General features: G+C 49.0%; 1 protein-coding gene across 5 annotated transcripts in view; it reads left to right on the top strand.

Moving 5' to 3' along the window:
• Positions 1–23,176, top strand: part of znf536 (zinc finger protein 536) — a 205,790-nt gene that overhangs the window by 92,602 nt on the left and 90,012 nt on the right. For all 5 annotated transcript variants that reach the window (XM_085270050.1, XM_085270141.1, XM_085270211.1 and 2 more), the window contains one exon: positions 5,713–8,006. In XM_085270050.1, the coding sequence (XP_085126176.1) occupies positions 5,714–8,006 (2,293 nt within the window). In that variant the 5' untranslated portion in view covers position 5,713. The remainder of the gene's footprint in view (positions 1–5,712; positions 8,007–23,176) is intronic.

Raw genomic sequence — 23,176 nt, 5'->3', positions numbered from 1 at the left:
ATATCAGAGAACTCGAGGAAGAGGAGGATCGGGATATGATGGAATAATCGCAGAAGGAGCTGCGTGAGAGACACGGCGATCACGTCGAGTCAGAACCTGAAAAACAGCTTTCGAACTCGGCTGAATGTTCCCTCTGCTCCCTGCACGTTTGTGTTCAATAACTGCTCTGGTCACCCATAGGTTCGTTTCTTCCACCTGACCATGGCTGCTCGCAGCTGACCTCGTGGTTAGGAACCCCGGTCATGTTTAGTACGAAGGAAACTGGATCCACCTTAAAAACACGACATCCTGACTGAACCAGGACAAGGCGCACAGAGCCGTCTGATGCATGAGAACCATTTTCACATCATTTACTACATTTTCCTGTTTTGTGTCTCTGCTCGCCGGCCGTACCCTCCCGCTGCTTAGCGAGTGTTTGACACTGTTAATCCCGTGCTCATCGCTCGCCTTTGTTGGCTGCTGCAGGGGTCCAACCGTGCCGCTGTGACCTCTATTGTAGTGCGCTCAGGAGGGGAGAGGTGTTCACGCACACACACACAGACATCTGCAGGTCATCATCATCATAGTGGGAATAATACCAGGGATGGTTATCATAAAGGGAGGCTTTGAGCTCCCGGCCGTCTTGGGAAGATGATTTGGCCGGCCCGGAACAATGAACTGTGGGAATCCGCTTGTCCCACATTGATCTTCCTCCCATGGCATCCCCCGCAAGGCTGTCAGAGCGCCGGATGGATAAAAAGAGCCACAACATTTTTCTTTCTGTGCCTCCCGCTCCCTCCCGGTGTCTTTCTTTTCTCGCTGTCAGGAGGGCCCTCGCTGATCAGCGGGGATGAGCTGAAAGTTGAACTACCTGTTGACAGGACCTCTTAAACAGCCCTCAATGACATATTGTGCAGAGAGGGAGGGAGAGGCTCCTGTTCACTCAGTTTGTCACAGCTCTTGTGCTGTCTGTGCTGAAGTGGAGCCGGATCGTGTTAATCCACTCGTGTTCTTATGATTCTTTCAAGTTCAAGGAGCTCTGTGGAAAACTGCTGTATATTAGTGTAATGCCGAGCTGACTGGGATCGGTGTAAACGTCACGTTCTTTTTACGCAGACGTGTCTTTGTATTAAAAGCACCCGTCCTCTCGCGGGCTCCGGGTCCCGGCCCGCCAGCCTCGGGTGGAGCTGCGCTCGAATCTGGCAGGTGTTCTGTGACTGTTTCTGTGTGCAGTTGAGTGCGGAGTGTTTTTGCCTCATTACAGAAAGTAATAATGCGGTAAAGTCAAAGTGCGAGCGAGAGGAAGGAAAACAAGGCGGCTTTTTTATTGGATTAATTAGACGTCTCGCAAAGACCACCTGCAATAGAACAAAACACGAGCCGGGAACAAACTCATATGTGCAGCGCTCGAACCGAACCGTCTTTTGCCAAGAGGTAATTGATCTTTGAAAAGATGAGGAAGCTCTGTTTGTACTTTGAAAATACACTTAGAGCTTTTTAATGAACCCGACTGTCCCCGCCGCTCGCCTAATCGCCAAATATTTAGCACGTGAGGAACATATGGCCCACGTTGTCCCTCCGACATCAGAGCGCCGTCGCCGCGGCCCCTGCGTCTCGTTAACGATTCGGTGCAGATATGATTGAATTCGGCACATTGTGAATAATGATTGATTTGTTTAACGCAATGAATTTGTTCATTAGGACTTAATGAGGTATCGCATTGTGATTAGTCGATGGGTTTCGTGTCGATAAATGCCAAAATAACAAAGTAAAGTCCGACTAATGGCTTTTCGATCCCCCCCACCCTTCTCGTCTTAAATGTCAGCCAAAAGTTTTCTGACAAAACTCGAGCCTGACAGCAAATTCACCAAGAACGCTGTTTATTTGAATATGAATTCATAACAGGCGGCCATCCCTAATGCTGCGAGTGCCTTTCATATGCAATAATTTATATGGTTGCAATTAGAGAGGAGCACATTTAAATCCTGTATGCATTTATGATGCATGCTACCATTGATAAGAAAGAAATGAACTGAGCACATTTAAATGGTGACTGTAATATACTTCCATTGTGTCACAGATACCACTTATAATTAAGCTGAGGATTGAAGAGAAACCAAGTGAAATCAGTTTGTGTGAGCGTGCAGAGGATTCGCCGTGTTTGTGAGTGCACGTGGAGCCTCGCTGAATATTAAACCACAAACTATAAAGACAACAAGCGAACCGTCGTGAGAAAATGCTAAAGGAAGTCTTTGTGGTTTTAGAGGTATCGGAGGAGCCAATAGTTTTAATGAGGCAGCGTTGCAGCACATGCCAGGAAATGATAAGGTCGTACAGGTTAGAGAATAACGGCACATGTACTGTAAGAGCACAAAGCTGGCGTTCGTAACAGAGTCTGCGGCGAGGGACGGCGGGGCCCCGAGTCTTTCCCCAGGATGGCCGGTAAGAACCCGAGTTCTCCTGTGACAGCGTCGAGCTGCTCAGTTTGGTGAGAGCAGCGAGCTGCAGCGCACTCGCCGCGTCTTTTAGAGGGCACTCGCATGTCGAATTGTTGTCTGTAGTCAGAGGCTCGTGTTTGACTGGCTGCGTGTCTACGGCTCGTACACCGCCCTCCAATTCCCCGCGCGCGTGCTCGTGCGTGCGGATGTGAGCAGAGGGGGGATGTCACATAAGAAATGTCCTTTTTAATCAGGGGAAAAAATATAAAATGACTCGGGAGCAAGGCGAGCATATTAATGTGCCTCATTTGCATACGCTCGTCAGCCAGGATACGTTTATAAAAAACACAAACTGGATTCGTCAGTTCATTTCACATTATTCCATTGTCTATCTGCCTTTGTTATATGTTAAAGATAAAGGCAGAAATCAAATTGAAGAAAAGGGCAAGCTGCTATCTCCCCAAATGAGCAACAGCTCATCAGCCTAGTTTAAATCACAGATTTCTATTCCAAAAGGCAGCCGCTTCTGTAAAAAGGGCCCATTCAAATAAGGTCTCCTCCAATATATGCACGGCTGCTGATGGAAGATGGGGTGTCACATAAATACAATTTAAAACCACAAGTCGTTTAAAGCAGCCTAACAAAGTTTGATCCTTCCCAGCAGTAATTCTCCCACGCCGTGGGAGCGTGTGTGATAAAACTATATGGTGACAAATTAAAGGAAAAACACCAGCTTGTGTGAACAAGCTTAGCTTTAAAACAGACTGTACGTAAAGGATGGACACCGATCGGTTCCTGGTCTGAAAGAGTGTGACGTTTTGGTCACCATGGTTGATTAAATCTTTTTGTTTCCAAATTTAGACGAGAGGGTGGAGCGGTCAGCTTTGTTCGCACAGTGTGTATGGGAGCATCAGGCCACGCCCATAATTATGCACGCTTAAATCTGGGTGATTTCTGAAGACACCCTCCCCCTGTGCAGGTGTCGTGAAGTTTGTGTATCAGGCTGTAAACATGGTTATTTGTGCTGCTTCAACACGGGGGTCTGTGGGGACTGACTCACTGCTGCCCCTGCTGGATGTCGGACGAACTGCAGGTCTTGGTTCATATTTCAGTCCTGTGGTTGATTAAAAGAAAATTAGATTTTTATTTCCAATTTGCTAAAAACAACTTTTTTTCATGCATGAACTGAAACGAAGGTAAAAAAAAAAAAGGCTTGATTATCCTAATTATTTGACAACCTCTGAACAAAGTAATATATTTATCGTAACTGTGATTGTATATCATAATTCACATCATTTAGCGCCTTATGTTCCAGTTATCAACGTGACGTGTGACCTTTAAATTCAACAGTATTGTGTTTTTAAGCATGTGCTTGAACGAACAAATACAGGAAAATATAGAGATTACATTTCTGTAGAATGATTTTAAGTGGAACAACAGCAAGACAAAGATTGCTTTGAAATGACAGCAGTGACAGGAAGTAGGTACATTTTCACAAAAAAATCAGGTTTGTGGTGCAGATCGGGCAGATCGTCACGGCAGGAAGGTGAGCGCTCAAAACGGACCCGGCACCGTCTCACAGCCTCTCAGCTGGACGGGTCACACGTTCAAGGTTTTCCTTTCATTTGTGGCCAGTCTGGAAATATTTCATTCAAGCACAAACTTTTTATTAGCAGGCTCCTAAAGTGATTTCTTTCAGCGTCACTCGGGTCAGATAAGATCTGTGACAGAGCACATCGAAGTGCTGTATGCAAGCCTGCAGAGCATAGCATAGCCATTATACTCTTAATGAATTCAGGCGCATTGCTTTACGATACTTGTGGGGAGAAATAAGGAGAATTCAAAGGGCAGCCCACAAGTGTCACATTCCTTTACACACAAGTGGAAAGTGGCCACAGTGTTTAATTCATGTCAGCGAGATAAGAATCCACCATCGGCAGTGTGTTGGAGGACTCTGCGGTACCAGAACAGGCAGCCCTTATGTCTGCTGACCTCCTACTGGGAGGGGAGGGGGGGGTTGAATGAACACTTAAGCCGAGCACGACGTGGTGTAGTGTGTGCTTCACAAACGTAGGTGGAGAAAGAGAAGAAGGATCCCAGTGTGGATGCCCTTTGCTCCTGTGAAGAGTACGCTGAGCTTCCTAACATGTCACCTAGTGCCACTCCTTCACGCCGCCTCGCCTCGAAAGCGCTTTTTGATGATTATAATGCTACATTAAAGTCCAGTGGCTGCCGCTGTTACCAGGCAGCGTGCTAATCAGCTTAATGAGATATCATACAATATTTTGTTGACCTAAGCAGAACCACACTTATTGTTTTGCAGGTTTGACCCCTGCAAGCAGCCATAGCTGCTTATACCTCTCCATCTGGAGAACAGATGGATGTGCATTAAAAGCACTGTTGTTTATTTATTTTTTACTTATGCATTCGCCGATGTTACACATACGGAATGAAAACACATTTAATGGCGTTACAACGCGGTGTGAAAACTGTGACATATTTCACCCAAAAGCCAGCAGAACAAAGAGCGGGCTGTTCACAGAGCAGTGTCGGTGTATCCACAGCATCTTCATGTTGTTTCCACCGTCCTGGAAACTGTGAAGAGCGCAGACAGCAAAGAGCAAAGCGATTCACATCAAATGTAATACGGCTCTTTAATGGAAGACAAGTGTCGTGGCACCGAGATAAGAATGTTGTGTTTACTGGAGTAACCCCTTGGTTTTAAGTGCTATTGTTAATATCATAATTGTAGTATTGCCGTGGCTTCCCGGCAATGCAGTTGCTCCATTTCATTAAGGCGTGTAATTGGAGGAATTCTGATAGGATGGGCACAAGTAGCTTAATTATACACTGCTCACTGTGTTTACAGAGTAATTATTCCATCCAAAACGGCTTTACAATTTGAAAAAGTTCTGAGTCGCAGCATCCCCGCAGGCCTTCGGCGCTGACAGTTCACACTGGTGTTTTTATTTCACTAGGGCACCTATCCTGCTCCTCTCCAGCCCCACACTCATCCTTGGAGTGTCTTTACATGATTTTCAGTTCAAAACAAAAATCCTTTTTTATCTGATCCTGTGTCTCTATGACATCACAGAGATCCAAGAGCAGAAAAACTGAGTGTTTAGAGCATTACTTGTTGATAACGTGTACATACACCTGAAATATGACACAACTGGCATCCACATTTCCAGACACGTGGTTGGATGAACGCCCACACACTATCGTTGAATGTCTGTAAAATATTAAAATACGTCAAAAATGTTTCTAATACGTTTTTATTTTTCTGTTTCTTCAGGATGGAGGACTCTAGTTTATGTCTTGGTGTATCGTCAGTAGTGCCTGACGCTGAAGCCCACCTGAGCAATGCTGTTCTAAACGGCCGTTACCCAATCAGTCAAAAGCTTCACCAGCTCACTGCCCAGTTAGGACACGCCTTTCCCGACCTGCACCGCCCACAGCAGATTCCCGAAGAGAAGGCGGCCACGCCGTTGGATGAGAAGACACACCACGCAGCCCTGGCCAGTCAACCAATCAGCAGCCAGATGGCTCTACTAGCCAATCAGCTCAATCGAGACATAGACGCAGGGGCACTGAGTGGGTTAAACGGGCGTGTCGACCTGCAGCAGTTTCTCAATGGGCAGAACTTGGGCATCATGTCCCAGATGAATGATATCGAAGACGATGCTCGCAAGAACAGGAAGTACCCGTGCCCACTGTGTGGCAAGCGCTTCCGTTTCAACAGCATCCTGTCTCTGCACATGCGCACACACACGGGAGAGAAGCCATTCAAGTGCCCCTACTGTGACCACAGAGCGGCTCAAAAGGGCAACCTGAAGATCCATCTCCGCACCCACAAACTGGGGAACCTGGGAAAAGGCCGTGGCCGAGTTCGAGAAGAGAACCGGCTGCTGCACGAGCTCGAGGAGAGGGCCATCCTGAGAGACAAGCAGATGAGAGGGAGTGGCAGTCTCCTCCAGACCGCTCAGACGCCACATCTGGGCCCCAACAGCAGCTCAAACACCCATCAACAGCAGTTAGGGTCAACCTGCGCCCCCACCCATTCCTCCGGGCTCGCCACTCCAGACACAGTTTCTCAGCCGTCTTCCTCACCCAAGCCGGCCGGCGCTCAGGACGACCAGTCTCTGAACCCTACTGTGGGCTTCCGCTGCACCTTCTGCAAAGGGAAGTTCAAGAAGCGCGAGGAGCTGGACCGTCACATCCGCATTCTCCACAAGCCCTACAAATGCACTCTGTGCGAGTTCGCCGCCTCCCACGAAGAAGAGCTGATAAGCCATGTGGAGAAGGCCCACATCACAGCTGAGACCACGCAGGGCCAGGGTTCTGGTGGCTCCGGGGGCATGCAGATGGCCACCGAGTTTCGCTGCGAGGTCTGCGGCCAGGTGTTCAGCCAAGCCTGGTTCCTCAAGGGCCACATGAGAAAGCACAAGGAGTCCTTTGAACACTGCTGCCAAATCTGTGGCCGTCGCTTTAAGGAACCCTGGTTCCTCAAGAACCACATGAAGGTGCATCTGAACAAGTTGGCCATCAAGAACAAGCCACCCCAGCCCAGTGAGCAGGACATGGCCGCCGTCAACAGCATGAGCAATCTGGCTCAGGAAGCCCATGCCAACCTTTATTCCCGCTACATCTCCTGTCTTCAGGGAGGCTTCCTTTCACCAGACAAGCAGGGCCTCAGCGAGCAGCACCAGATGTTGGCTAAAGCGGGGATAGCCATGAAGGAAAAGGAGATGTTAGGAAAGCTGCTTGGACCTATGGCAGGTGCAATAGGCCACGGGCTAGGTGAAAACGAGAAGCGCTCACTCCTTGGCTGTCTCAACCTCGTTCCACCGCTCAAGTCGAGCTGCATGGAGCGCCTCCAGGCGGCTGCAAAGGTGGCAGAGATGGACTCGATCAATAGCTACCAAGCCTGGCAGATAATGGCTCGTGGAATGGCTATGGACAGGGCTTTCATGCCCAAGGATCAGCAGCAGCAGCACCATATAACTCCGGGGCAGGAAGATGAGATGGCTGGTGCGGGCTCCTTGGCTTCCTTCTCAAAGGAGAAACAAGACTACTCCTTGATTGCTTCCGGTGATAGCTCCAAGCAGAAGCAGCTCTCCGAGGCCCTGCAGGGATCCAAGGCTTCCAGTGGAGCAGTGATGTCCATGAAGGAGGATGGAAGAGGCTTTGACGGTCACCGTGATCTCATGTCCCACCACGGTAGTGCTGAGGCTCCTGGAGCCCTGGCTGGCTTGGGAAGCCCAAACATTGACTACAGCCTCTCCGGCCTGTCCGGCCTGAAGGAGAAGCCTTCAGAGTGCCCAGACTGCGGACGTGTCTTCAGAACCTACCATCAAATGGTCGTCCACTCGCGAATCCACGGTAAAGACAGGCGAGGCATTGACGAGGCACTTCAGCAAGGACTGGATGAACGCCGTGGATCGGCCAGTGACCCCGAGTCCCAGTCCATCAGCCGCTCCACCACTCCCGGTTCATCCAATGTGACAGAGGAGAGTGGCGTTGGCGGGGGACATTCCCAGACAGGAAGCATCCAGGACGACAGCCCCCATCCCTCCTCACCATCTTCAGGTAGGAGAACTACTTACTGAATCAACTAGAAGGCAGTGGAGCGAGCGTCCTCCATGTCTACCAGAGAAAGTGATGTAGATCTTTTCCTGTGATCCGCCTTTCCGTGAAATTTGATTTCTGTTCTAGTCAAATCTTTTAAACACATAAACAGCAGTGATCCTCAGCTTTTATTAAAGGAAGAAGACCTCGAGTGATGTTTGCTTTGGGTTTTTTAAGGCGGATCAAATGTAAAAAAACGTTGAGAAGAGATGCAGAGTCACATACAACACGACCTGTTCGTGCCTCCAGTCTCAAACTTATGCAGAGGGTGTAGTTCCCTCTGAGACCACATGGGATGCTCTGTTTGCTTACCTAATCTTAACCTTTAAGCTATCGTTAACCTAATCTTTGATGCTTTACATCATAGGTGTCAAACTCTGGCCCGCGGGCCAAATTTGGCCCGCAGCCTAATTACACTTGGCCCGTGAAGCCATACCAAATTACTGTCAGAGCTGGCCTACTGGTATTATACAGCTAATATATATATTGTTTAGTATTAAGCTTTGCTTGTTCCATATTCAGTTTTTCAGCAAAACGTGTTTGAGTCCAAAAGATTCATTCTCATATCTGGAGGAATAAATATATTTCAATAAATATTAACGTCAGGCCGCGACTTTGTTCCTGTTTCGAATTTTGGCCCACTGTGTATTTGAGTTTGACACCCCTGCTTTACATGATGGGTACATGTTTTTATATATAAAAACAGCTGATGAATAGCAAAGCAAAGTGTGTTCTCATCGTTGACTGAGAAACTAAGTCGACACTCACCGTGACCGTAGTTTGTGAAATAAGCACCTGAGCAGGCCCCAGAGGAGTCGCCCCCCTCAGAGTGTTAGAAGGCAAAGCAGGATGCTACGTCCATCTTTGTGTACAGTCTGTGTTAACGCTGGGCCGCTGCTCACTGTTTGACTTTCATTGAACTAGCGGTGCACGCGGCACATAGAGTCAGCTTTGCTCTGTTGTTTCTGCCATTAAGACTCCAGAGAACGCCATCGTGCCCGTTTGCGGGTTAGCAGTCTGTTTCCCGGGAGTACGGGGACGAGCTCGTCTTAAGCACAGCGATTAATAAATGTCTTTAATAAACACGGCGGAGATGAGCGAACCCCTCCCCTTCCCCCACCCAGCCAACGCAGGCCGGCCGGGGCTAGATAAGTGTATGTTTAGTGGGATTAAGGGAGGCTCATTGCTAATGATTACACAAGTTTTTAAAGGTAACTTTTGGTTGCTCCTCAGGGCGCTACGCTGGCGTTAAGAAGCGCGTGCAGTAATTAGGTCACGAATACGCGATAATCAGTCGGTTTAAGCTAAACAAGACACTAATTAAAGATATACATATAAAGCAGGTCAAAAACATTAGCGAGCTTCATTTGCAGAAGCAAGGATGTGCTTTTAAGTCTTTTGAGAGAAAATATAAATATATATAAATATAAATCAGAGTGGCTTAGCTTAAGGCTGTAAGCAACTTAATTCCACCAGTGGAGACGAAATTGTTTATTTATTCACAGAGGCATGAAGTCCTTATCGTGCCCGTGTAGTGTGATGGGTTTGAACATGGGACAGGCTATGTTTATTTTAATCTAAGAAATAATAACAGACAACCCCCCACCCCAATTAGGAATTAATGAAAATGAGAGTGAGATAAAAACCTATTTTCTTTATAGAGACTATTAAACATAACACTTCTCAACAGGGTGGGGGTGTAGCGGATGTAATTATCTTCTGAATTTTAATGCTGGAAGTTTCTCCCCCTCTCTCTCCGTCCCTGCGTCTCTTTTGACTGGAGCACTTTGAATCTGACGAGTACAGCTTGTGGCATTTCAGCAACTTCAGAGGTACTGTACGCAAAATGAATAAATGCACAAATTCAAATAATAAAACTCGCCGTATTTACCGCCAAATGGTAGCGGAGAACAAAGGGTCGCATTAGATTTAGATGAGTGGTTAAATCTGGCCCTGGGGGCACCACCTTTGGAGGATTAAAGACAGAAACGTACGTAGAAAAACAAATTAAAATAGTGCGCGTTGCTGCGTGTGCGCCGCTCAGTCGCAGCGCAGCACGGCCGGGTTTGAAGCCGTGCAGAGGAAGTACGCAGACTGTGATGTGGACGGATGGAGTTTTTATGTGAAATTGAGAAGGAAACAGACTTGACATTGAAAGTGCTTTAACAGAGCCTCTTTTGCCACTTCCTGTTTTTTAATAAGAAGGAGCAGCAAACTTGACTCGTCGTTGTTCACAACTTACACAATATGAATCACGTTTGGAGCTCGGGGACTCTCAAATTAGAAGCTTTGATGTGTGAGAAAAATGTGTCTGAGTCTCATGTGGAGAAAGGTGTCATGCTTCTCCGCTGCATGCGTGTGTGCGGGGTTGCTTTGTTGCGTGTGTGCACATATCACTCTCGAAGAGTGAACAGGATGCCGTACTGTACCATTGTGTTAATATCTGAGGTTTGAAAAGCAGAGCTCGTGATTCTCTGTCGGCGTGTACCTGCGAGCATGTGTGCGTGCTCGCCTTCTACCCCGCCACCTACCCGCAGCAATTTAGAGTTAAACTTAAATTATAGTAATCAACAATAACATCTCAACTGTGAAAGAAGGTCAGCTCTGGCACTTTTGTCTTTGAGACGGCACTTGTTTAAAAGCAGTGCGTGCAGTGTGGAAGAAAAAGAGCAGAAAAACAAAAGCCTTTGTCAGAGATGTCCTTTAAAGACCTTCCTTATTAAACGCAGCTCTGCGGCACACCTTGAGCATCTTCCTTATTGAATATTTTTGAAAGAAACAAAGAGGTAATTACATATATGCCCATCACCATCCTTTTTTTTACACTTTTTTGTTTGGTTATCCTCGCGCCGACTTCCCCGTATTGTTTGCTGTGTGGGGAGGAAACGGCGTGCAGTAATCACGTTAGGAAGCCTCAGCAACAGGTAGCGCTGCCACGAGGACCCGGTGCCACGAAGGCACCGCTGCCTCCTCTTTCTCCCCTCTCTTCCACACAAATAAACCGGCGTTGCACGATGGCGTCGCTGAATGCGTAGAAAATTGGCTTTGCTGCGTGCTTGTAAGGCCTAAAGCTGCACGAGTCCTCTGCAACCATCCCGCTACCCTGAAACCCAGCTCCTGGCTCTAAAAGCACCGTGCATGCTCCCTCTGGCTCTTTCTTTCTCCTTCTCGCTCTCTGGAGAATCCCCCGCGTCTTCATTTTCTTCCTTGCGTTTTAACATGGCAGGGATTAGCCGGCATATCCCTGGTCTTACCACGGCTCAAACAAGCAGGCAAAATGCTCGCTCCATACAAATTGAAATTGGATTTGCCAACTTGACGCCTTAGGTTATAAAGCGTGGATATTCATCTAATTGCGACAGTACAATGGGGGCGTAATTACACGTGCAGACAAACTGTTAGAGTGTAATTACTGTGCCATTAAAACAGGAATAAAGTCGAGCTGAACAAGATCCAGACCACTGTGGATGTAGCTAGCTGACATTAGAGAGGAATGTCTCCTTCGCTGACTTCCATGGAGATCGAGCTCCAGGTCCTCGGGTGTTCTGACCGCGTACGCTGTCCGTCATCTTCAGCTGCCTTTGCGACAAAACTCAAAAACTATTTCAAATTTCCCCAGTTTTCTGTAAAACATGGTGTCGGGGCGAGCAAACTGCACCATGTGACCCCCTAAAATAAAGAACGATGCATTTGCTGTCATCACGACTGCACACTTGGGTTTGGAAGCAGTCGTGAAGCCTGGACTGAGCATGCTCAGTGTTGCTGCCAGAGCTGAAGATGCGCTTGTCAGTTTGTGAAGGGTTAACTGACAGCGTACAAATAAATAAAGAATTAAAAATAAAGAATAAAAACACGACACGTCCTATTTTCCCTCCAGTGTCAGTGAAGCAGCGACGTGAGGTCTAAAGTCAAACGTGACGTGTTTACAGTGAAACTCGACGCGTCTGCCCTCGAACTGAAACTGAAAACCAAAGAAAGTAAAAATGCACGAATGATACAAACTGCGAGCAGCTGGTTTCCTCTGGCGCTGGTACATTATAGTCAGGCCTCCCTGTTTTTTATTAGCTGGTTTTCCTCGCTTGTGTAACGTAAACAGACGTCGCGGCGACTGCGAGGAGCACCGGCACAGTAAAGGTGAACTCCTCCTCACCTCATTTGGCCGGCAGGTGTCGGCAGGGTGGTGCTGGTGGATTCGGGGATCGGGTTTGGCACCCTCTGTGGAGTAATCTGGCCCTGCACGCAGAATCGTTAAAAACAGGCGCTTTGAATCGAGGCCAGCCCTCGGTGAAAGATAATATATGTGTGTAAAAGTATGCGCATTAAAAAATAATGAATTACGGCTCTTTCCCCCGTTCCTTCGCCTGTGCGGATGACTTTGTCTTTGTAATTGACATCCGCTCCTCGCACTATTCTTCTTCGCTCTATAATCAGAGAAGTCGTGGTTACAAAACCTGAGCTTTCTGCCCCCCGCTCATTTGAAGAAGTCTGGCCTGTCATATCTGTATTTTTTATGTGTCACCAAACTTAAATAGACAGTCATTGTGTTACAGGCACATTCATTCCCTGAGCTGTATTTTTGTACAGTAGGTCAGGACTCTGGTGTCTGCTAAATGATAAAAGTTCTATTCAAACGCACTAATTGTCAGTGTGCTGCTCTGATTGACATGTCTCGGATAAATGCAGACTTAGTATTTTTGTACACGCTTGCACAATATAAAAGGCCAATTTATTTCTCTGTTCTTCTTTCTCATTTGATTTCTTTCTTCCTTTTCTCCTGCTCTCTGCCTCTCTGCCCTACCCCGTCTCTCAGACTCAATTTGTAAATATTACCACGGCAGGAATTAGCCCGGGCCTTTTTTAAGACAAATTTCAGTCGTATTCCAACGACGGAGGCTCCTCGGCATTCCTGGGTGGCTATCGGCGTCTAGCCTCGTCCTTATGAAACATTTATCGGCCCGTTTTATGTCTTAATGATCACGTTAGGATTCCCCGCTCGGTTACGAAGCCGGGACGGCGATGCCGAAGGAGAGGAGATGAAAAAATGACAGAGGGGGAGATGACAGGGCATCACAGTCCTCGGTAAACAGCGGCACATTATGCCATCCACTCGTTTCAACTCCAAATCTGTGCCAGAACACAGCTTACCTCTGCACACACACACACACACCCTCTGTCTTCCCCATTTCTGTTTTATGTTTTTATAATTAAAACATAATATTTATCTTTCCACAACAGAAGGCTGCCTTACACTGTCAGGTAGACTGTTTGCATATTAATATTCTTAATACATCAACAAGCTATCTTCTCCGGTGTCACTGCTAAAAGTGAGCGGCGACCGAGGAGCTGACTCACAAACGGCGCTCTCTACTCCACCAGTGCAGCAGGAGGAGGACGCCTTAAAAAGAGGAGAGAAGAAGAAGAAAAGGAAGCAACAAAGACATAAATTAACATCACAGTCACAACTTGTGCTGCCGGTGGAGCGTGTTTACTTAGTCTCAGCATTAAGATGCACATACAAATGCACAGATCCCCGCTAAATAAGCGCTCCCTCCTCCTCCGGGCGCGGCGACACTGGCTAAAAGTTTCTCTCTTGGATTGTGTATGTGTGTGCTTAACGGCGGGATGGGGGGCGGCTGAGGGTGAACGCCAAGTTCCTTTTCTCCCCGTCTGGTGACAGCTGTCTGACTCCGTCAATGCGGGATTCCTGTGAAATGAGGCAGGGCTCTCTCGGTCGGGGAATGCAAATGACGGCGGCGGACGATGGCGTTGCCGGTTTGAGCGCAAACGACCTGCGCCGGCCTTGCGATGCCGGGATCTTTTTATTTCTTTCCCGTTCCTCCCTCGCTTCATCATTCTCTAATTTTTCCCGCCCCTCCTCGTCTTCCTCCCCCTCCCCTCTCAATCTCCTCCTCTTAACCCCAGTGACAGGTCACATAAAAAGCCTTTTGTGTCAGCATCAGGGCGCTGACATGAGAGCAGAAGGCTACATGAAAAATGTTCTTTTTTCCCTTAGCTGTTGCTATCTCGTCATCGTGAAGAGGAGAGCGAGGCAGGGAAACGAGCGAGGAGCCAAAAGTGAGAGAGAGGAATTAAGTCCAGGGATTAAGATCTCTGAGCTGGGTTTTTTCCGTCCTCTCCCCCTGCCACATTCCAATTGTTCTTAAAATATTTGGCAATGTCAATTAGTAAGTGAGCAGAGCTAGCTGATGAACACAATTTTCCAGGCGACTGAGCACCCTATTGTTGTGGAGCGAACAGCAGATTTCTGAGGTCATTATCATTCCCTGTTAGCCGTGCCCAGCTGCTCTCCTCTTGGCTCCAGCCAAACTCTGCTCTCCTCTCTCCTTTTCCCCCCTCGCTCTTATACATCATCTTTCCCCTCCCTCTTCCACCCCGCACCCCCGCCTCCGCCCGGCCTGCGCCGTGTTCGGGGCTGGTTGGTAGCGAGGCAGCAACAGGGGGCCTTCAACAAGAGGAGGGAGGGGAGGGGGGCGAGGACGAGGAGTGCGAACACGAGAGGGAGCGCGGGGGGAAAACAGCTCGGTGACATAAGATTGAAGAAACCTGAGCGAGCTTTTCAGGAATAAAGCGCTTCATTTTCTCCCGTCGCCTTGACCTCCGTCCCAAATGCAAAAACGTGCATTTTTTCGTGACCTCAGAGTGGAAGAAACACGGCGCCGATTTCAGATTAAAACCGAGAAAACCAAAGAGAAACACCTGCCTGCCGCTGCAGTTTGATTCAAAAGAACCGGCTTCTCTTTCATTCTGCACAAAGCATCCAGGTATCTGCATCTAAACATCCAACGGCGTCTTTCTGTTTTGTTTTTAAGAAAAATGATGAAAGACGCCTTTGTACAAAAGTACGAAAACAAAAAAACTGCAGAGAAGGAAGGAAATCAAAAATCTCTCTGCTTTCCACTCGTACATCCTAATGTGTTCCCAGAGGCCTATTCACCCTCCCCTTCTTCCTCCACCCTACTGTAACCCCCCCCCCCCACTTCCTCCACCACCCACCCACGGCTGCTCACCCTCCCCTCAGAGCTCCCCTCGCACCGACGTCTTTGCAGATTTACACCAGAGCAGGAAAAAAAATCAGGGTTAAGAGCGCTCCACACCTGTGAGGATCTTATGATTTAATAAACTCTTCTAAACTTTTGTTAATTTAAACAGCTAAAAAAAATGAATGTAAGAGAATTAAAAAAAGAATAAATGAAGGTTGGTGGAGGGATACCTGCTCTGCGGTCAGTCCCACCTGTCGGTTATCTCCGTCCTCCAACCTGTAGAAAGTTTGCATAGTTAACACTGCGTTAGCTATCCTCTGTGTGTGTGTGTGCTGCAAAAAGAGAGGAGGAGGAGAAGAAGAGAAAGAGTGAGAGTGAAAAAGGGTGAGCGGCATCAAAGCGTTGCTCTCAGCTGCAGCTGCCAAGCTTCCTCGTCCCCAGTTAGCAGCCATCCAGCTGTCAGGCTGCGCGAAGAGGAAGAGAGGGGGGAAATCTCTCACCAGCCATATGGTCCCCGGTTCTGTCAGAGACACTCCACGCTCCGTGGGCAAATGGCAAACTCATATATCTAATCAACACTCTTAATATCCAGACCTGAGACCGAGGATATTTTCAGAGCGTTGCCTTTCGGCGGCGGCGGGGATGTGACCTGGCACTCTGGGTTTATTGTTGCAGGAAACACTCGTGGAAAAACCAACCCGGCCCAGTGGCCCCGAGCACGCTGGCTCACGCTGATGTAAGAAAAAAACAATCGCACAAAGGCAGGACAGGAATATTAATTCTTTAAAAAATAGTTTTCTGTAGTAGCCGCCGCTTTAAGGAGCGGCGTAGCTTTAAGGCACCATTACTCCATCAACAGGAAGCAGCAGTGGGACTACTTTCAGTGGATTCATACATCCAGCAGGTGAAACAGAACCTGGTTCTGCCGGAGGTTTCTTCCTGTTCAAAGGGAGTTTTTCTTTCCCACTGTCACCAAAGTGCTTGCTCTCAGGGAGTCGTCTGATTGTTGGGCTTCTCTGCATTGCTGACGGTATAGAGCACGCTGAGGTGACTGCTGTGTGAGCTTTTATTTAGCCTCCTTTTGTGTTATTTTCTTATATCCTGGTTACATTTTTGAACTCGACCTCGTCACAGCATGAATGCCCGTTACACGCTGCTCTGTGACACCGACGTGCACACCGGATAGGCTCGAACCCTCCTTTCAGTGCAGGAGGAGCTGTTAGCGTTAGCATGGCTCGGCCCAAGAGAATGGGCTCGAATGTGGCTTTGTGCTGTCTGTTAGCGGGATGCTACACCTGCTCGTCTAATCCTGGCAGGCCTCCGCCTCCAGTCTCTCCGGCTGCAGAGTAACACGTGCCTTATGGCGTAACAAGCCACACTGAATCACGACGAGGTTTGTTGGTATTACAGTGACATCGCTGTGTAAAGCTTGGAAACAACCGTCGCCCCTGCCTCGCCGGGACGGGGAAGTGCGAATCCCTCCCCAGCTGCAGAAAACAGCTTTGAGTGTGCGAGGAGGAAGCATGCAGCAGCGAGTGATGTATATACAGAGAGAGTGACGTGAGGCGGAGCAGCAGAGAGAGATTTAAATAGAAATCAGGAGATTTGGATCGAGGGGGGGGGGGGGTCCAAGTCCCACAAATCTTTGCTCAACCCAACAACCTGAAGCAGAGGCCATTAAAGCAGAGAGCCAAGATATCAGCTGAGATGGATACGGTGGCAGCGATGGTTTGGAGGGATGGTAACTTTAATGGCCCCACTGGGTTTTTAATGAGTGTTGTGCCCCAAACAAAATGAGCTAATTAGTGTTATCATCCATATATCAGACCTACACACACACACTGCTGTGCATGCTCTGGCACTCGCAGCCTTTTCCATGAACTTACTAACATCTCAGATTCACTCCTTTCTCTCTGATTTGTGTCGCCAGTCACACCTCGTCCTCCTGCAAACACCCCGCCCCCTCCCCGAGCGCCGGGGTCGTGCCCTGTTTGCGAGGGGAGCGATTATGTCTACACTGGTTTAAAATCGCGATAACAATACCACGAGCGGGCGTTTGGGGACACGGAGAAAGAGGTGCTCGGGCCAGTATCCCGGCATTTGGAGCCCCCGTTACCTGCGCCGGCGTAAGCCGTGTGTTTGTCACGCCATCGCCTCCGGTTGACCACGCTGCCCCACCAGCCCCCCGCTTTATTTCTCTTGCGCTAAGCCTATTATAAAATCAATAAACAATTGAGCTTTTTTCCAGTCCTTTTAAATCTTTTTCTCCTCTATCCTCTGAGATGAAGGGGAAGCATGCAGGCGGCAGAGCGAGGGGCGGGGGCACAGAATCAGTAACCCCTTCCTTCCTGACCCTCGCACACGTCATTTGCACTTAAACGCAGCGTGGGAAATGCGCAGGTGAGGCCTCACGTGACCGTGGCTCTGACCGCTCCGTCGTCTCTCCTCTCAGTTACACGGAGCTGCCGCCATGATGATTGAGGGGTTTTTAATTGTCACGCTGTGGAAATGTAATAACCCTCGAGTTGTTAAAAATCAACAAACACCAACTCTGATAGCCGATTTTCAAATCAGCGTCAGAACTGTGGCGTTTACACATTTTAATTCGCTTTGTCAGTTTAAACTCATATTTCAAACTGGGGCGACAGCACCAACTTCTTCTCCCAGCAGTCACGCACGAGTCGGAAATGAGCGCGTGCAGCTCTGTTTGCTCTTCTTTCTCGCCACGTCCAGCAGCAAGCCGTTTGTGGGGGAAAGCCTCGCCAACAAACTTTGGTGAAGTCACGGCGGCGTGCGGAGCAGCCGCAGACGCTGACATCCTGTCACACTTTAAGATAAACAGTCTTCTGCGCTCTCTTCCACCCACCCTCCACTGGCCGGACGTTTGACTGCAACAGATTTCAGCAAGCTGTTGATTGTGTCGTCTTGGACTTTATTCGTCCTGGCCGACCCTCTCTTCAACACGACCGCTATTGGCCGACCCCGGCCCACACCCCCGCCCCTCCCGCCTCCAGCCAAGCCTCGATCTTTGGAAAGCTCTCGTCAGGATGGCCTAAACTAGGCTACACGTGGACCGCGGACGTGTCCGCGCTCTCCCACGTGGTCCTCGGAGACGGGGGCTCACAGCGTGCCCAGAGCGCGCGGACGCCGGACGAGCATTTGGCCGGCGCGCTCGCTTTTCCCCGGGTTTGTCCCCCTCGGGGACCCTGTGTGGGCCGCTGGTGGTGACTGTGCTTCAGGCAGCATGGTGTGGCCATGTGTGTCACATCCCCCCTTGTCATCCCACCAGACGGAGGGCTGTATCATGGCTATCATCCTGTCACACTTGGATGAAGCTTCTTCGCCTCAGAGTTTGACAGTGACTTGCCTCAGTGACAATTAGCATCAGAAGCGGCTCTCTTATCCACCTGGTTCAAAGGTCTGCGCGCTGAAGATTGGCAGGCGTCTAATTTTCTGTCTCCCGCTGCTGTCGCCGCTCCCTCCGTGTCTCTTTCTGCTCTTCTTTTGTCGTGCCATGTTCACCATCCCTTCCACGGCACCTCCGGTCCCCGCGAGCGGGGCCTCGCGCCGCCGTATCTCAGCCCGATTCAACAGGAGGGCTGCGCAGAGAGGCGTCGGTGCTCGCTGCCTGCGCTCGCTGTGTTTTCCTCCTTCTTTCGCTTATTTCCACTGGGAGGAACACTGACCTCATTTGTGAGGACAATAACCCCCTTGACTTTGGGGATTAAGACATGAAACCTTTGTGGATTAATTAGGTTCAGAGCTGAATTCATTTTGTCGCCACGCAAAGCAAAGAGAGAAAGAGGCAGGAGCGGGACACGGGCCTATTATGAAATTGCTATTTGTCCAGATATAGATATATTAAACACACATGTTGGGGCTGATCGCATTTACATCCTCCAGCAGAGTGACTCTCTGGGCAAAGCTTCAGCACAGGAAGTAGGGGACCGGTGCTGAGACAAAGCTGACCCGCCCAGCTCATCTCTCTCCGCAGGGTGGCACGTGCGAGCGTGGGCCGCCCGACCAGCTTCGGTCTGCACCGAGCCCCGCCCCGGGCCGCAGCCCCGATCTGGGCGCGCTCGGCCCGCCGTCGACTCTTAAGCCTGTCGCGCAGAGCAGCGAGCAGCGGCGCCGACACTGCCGCAGGAATCACATTATCTCAGTTGTCGTGGTAACAAAACAAAGTGTTTGTTTTCCAAGATGCAACTGCAATTTAGACGCTTTACACCTCTCGTGTGTGTGTGTGTGTGTGTGTGTGTGTGTGTGTACAGGTTCTTACTATACTGGTGGGGACCAAATCCTGTCCCCACAAGGATAGCAAACCAGACGTGTGTGTGTCAGTGTGTGTGTGTGTGTGTGTCAGTGTGTGTGTGTGTTTGTCAGTATGTTTATGTCAGTGCATCAGTGTGTGTGTGTGTGTGTGTGTGTGTGTGTGTGTGTGTGTGTGTCAGTGTGTGTGTGTGTTTGTCAGTATGTTTATGTCAGTGCATCAGTGTGTGTGTGTGTGTGTGTGTGTGTGTGTGTGTCAGTGTGTGTGTGTCAGTGTGTGTGTGTGTTTGTCTGTGTGTGTGTGTGTGTCAGTGTGTGTGTTTATGTCAGTGTGTGTGTGTCAGTGTGTGTGTGTGTGTGTGTTTGTCTGTGTGTGTGTGTGTGTGTGTGTGTCAGTGTGTGTGTGTGTTTGTCTGTGTGTGTGTGTCAGTGTGTGTGTGTGTTTGTCTGTGTGTGTGTGTGTGTGTGTGTGTGTGTGTCAGTGTGTGTGTGTGTGTGTCAGTGTGTGTGTGTGTCAGTGTGTGTGTGTGTGTGTGTGTGTGTCAGTGTGTGTGTGTCAGTGTGTGTGTGTGTGTGTGTGTGTGTGTGTGTCAGTGTGTGTGTGTGTGTGTGTGTGTGTGTGTGTGTGTGTCAGTGTGTGTGTGTGTCAGCATATGTTATTTGCGTGTATCTTTAGCTCGTTTGTGAGACGCTGTGTTTACAGGATAAAGGTGTTTGTTTCAGCAGCTGAAGACGTGTTAAAGCATTTTTCATGTCTCGTGCTTGTTGTAAATAAAAGCGACTGTTGTCTTATTAGAGTAACACCTTCTAAATGCGACAGCCCCAGGTAGAGCTCCCTTATGGACCGAGTGTGGAACATGTGCTTGATGAGATGCCTTCCTCGCTTTCATTTACAGCTCTCCTAACGAACATAAGTCTCATCGTCTCTACCTACGCGAACACGCCTTTCTCTTTCTGCCCTCGAGTTACCGTCGCCCAGTGTCCCGCGCAGTGAGCATATGTTTATGCTCGTGATAAGGTGGTTATAGCGAGCGAATGTCTCTCTTATCCGCTCGCTGTCGGCGTGTAAACCTCCGTGTGAGCATCTTAGAAGGACTCGCTCTTAGACCCGGATTAGGCCTCAGATTCCTGCGCATAAAGCACACGGAGGCCTTCATGAGACCTGGTCTGGAAGGACGGGCTCTCAAAGGAATGATTTCACTGAGATACAGCCGTGCAGCGTTGCAGACATGAACCCGCCAGTCTTCCACACGTGTAAACGGCTCTAAACGACAATGAGATTCCATAAAAAGTGCAAAGAAAATCTCTTCCTCAACTCACCTCAGAGGCTCGTGCAAATAATCTCAGCATGCAACGCAGAGACTGAAGCATTCAGATGCAGAGGTCACACAAACGTCTTCTTAGATTCAAAAACAGCAGCGTGTGTGTGTGTGAGCACAACCGAATAAAGTCACATTGTGCAGTAACAGTGAAAGACTGCTCGCTGTGATGAAAACGACTAAACGGTTTTAGCCGAAACGTTTAATCACAGGAGCTGTGCTGCAGTCTCTGCAGCAGCCTGACCTTTCCACTGTCGACCACATTTAGTCCTTCTAACAGGCACCAGATGCATGTGAACGCCTCGGGCGCAGGCTGCATTTTAGCCACATGCTAATCACCTCTTAGATCAGCTCTCTTGGGCCTCGGTCACACGTGTACTCGGCAAGTAGTCGCTGGGTGAAATCAGTCGTTGCTTCGGTTACTTTGTCTGCAATAACTCACCAGCAGAAGTAAAAGTGCTCGGCGAGCAGTATGCAAGAGTTTGCAGCCAATCAGAGATTTTTACTCCAGCAGCCGGTGGTTGGCAGATGGTCGCTCTTTTATAATTACTCCGGTACATGAAGCCCAAAGGAAAAGTTTAAACCAAAGAACCGTGAGGCCAAAATGCCTGTTTCGTGACAGATTTCAGAGAAAACGACGAGGGCGGATGTCTGGTGCAATCTACATACTGAACTACAGCTGCTTTTTAACAAAAGACTATAAACAAGGAGACAAATGATAAATACCCACATAAAGCAGCATCGTTTGAACTGACAGATTTACTGAAAGCACCTCTACTTTGAAACAGGCACGAAGTGGAATCGGCGCCTTCCAGCGGTTCGTTTGAGCTCGGATCACATCAGCTCGTTTATATGGAAGTTGTACCTGTTTTGCATGCCTGCACATGCCCGAAGGTGAAAGCTTTACGGCCGAAAAGCCTGTCAGAGAATTTCTTTGAAACTCGAACATCTTTGAGCTTTTTGTTTAGCATGTGGCTAAAACGTAGCCTCGGTGGTTTGTTGGTGATCGGCTGGTTGAGAGGTTAACAGAAGAAAAGCTCCTTTGGGGATTATTTTGTTTGATGGGTGCAGCTCAGTGATAGCTCCCTAAATTGGCGCTGAGCCCCGATAACTGAGAAGGCCTCGCTCGAAGGACGGCTTTTTCCAGAGCGCCGACTTCTTTCGAGGACATCGAGGCAGACTTTCTGTAATTTCAACAAACGCACTACGCAAGGACACAGAGGCTTTCCGGAGACATTTAACCCCTGGGCCTCCAGCCATTCTCTCCTCCTGAGAGCACAGGTTTATCCCGGGCTTTCACGCAGACACTCACATTTTCCCCAACGGTCCCCCCAGCCTTCCTATCCCCCGTCTTAAGACACGCGGCTAAGTCAGGGCTAAGCCACAAAACGCCCTCCCGGGAGGGCGGATCGACCAAATGCCACCTCTCCTGGCAGGCCTCGCAGGTAAGGTGTAATTGTGCCGGCGCAGTCCTCTCCGAGCCAGCGCTCTGTCCTATTAGACACAGTGATGAGGAGTGGATTTTCAGGGCCAGGCTGGGAAAGCTGCTTCGGTCAATCCTCCCTGCCGCTCAGCATCGTAGTCTGATCCTCGAGCCCAGCCCTTACTTCACGTTTCTACCTGTTTTGCTGGTTCTTGACAAGACGGGATTTGGTCCTTTGTCTTCCTGGCACTGCCTTTTTTCATCTTTTGGAGAGAAGGGCAAAGCGAGGATGAGGGATTGAAAGTTTGTGGAGGAAAGTTTTTGGAGGACGTTTCTGGATTATGTTCACAAGGCACAAGCTGCTCACAGTGTGAACATGGCACATTGTCAATGAGATCTATTTCCATGACGATTATTTTTATACTCCAACAATCAGGGAGCCGACAGCACAGTACCACAGGAGGAAAAACAGTCCTTCTTCCAATTCGATACACACTCGGTAACATTTTAGCTGTAAATACTAACAAAGCCATGAGGGAGAATATAGTGACAAGATATCAACCTTCCTCCCGTTGCCGCTCAGCTGAGTGTCCTGTTGAGTTGTCAAGAGCGATTGGTGCCGATTCCGATCGGACTCGGCTCTCCACTGTTCAGCGTTGCGGTAAATGCAACATCTGATGGCTTTCTGAAATCCAGCGTGTTGGACAGGTGAGACGCTGCAGCCGGCGTCACTTTTGAGATGCGAGTTAGCGCCGTGTCACCCTTCCCCATCTGTACGCTTTCAGCGTGGGTGGGCGGGCGCTCGCACGTTTCCGACTGCATTAAAAAGTCTTGTAAAAAAAAAAAAAAAGAACATTTGTGCAGTCTATCGAGAATATGGCAACTCAACAGCAGATTTGGAATTCGCTGCTATATTCAGTGTCACTATTTGACTCGGTGTTTGGCAGACCGGAGCAGGGTGCAGATTGAGAGACAGTGTCACAGGGAGAGGGAAATGTCGTGCCTCCTTCATCTGCCATTTACACTGCTCCCACTTATTGCTTCCCTAAGCTTTCCCCCCTTTGTTCCAACCTGAAAGAAAGCATCAGTCGCATCCACCTCCTGCTTTACATAGCGTCC

The sequence above is a fragment of the Mchenga conophoros genome, linkage group LG1 (assembly GCF_057382185.1).
Source record: "Mchenga conophoros isolate Kocher_MC1m ecotype Shallow Benthic linkage group LG1, M_conophoros_male_GT1.1, whole genome shotgun sequence".
In the NCBI taxonomy this organism is placed as follows: Eukaryota; Metazoa; Chordata; class Actinopteri; order Cichliformes; family Cichlidae; genus Mchenga; species Mchenga conophoros.
The sequence above is the reverse complement of the archived record's forward strand: the minus strand, read 5'-3'. Positions and strand labels throughout refer to the sequence as shown.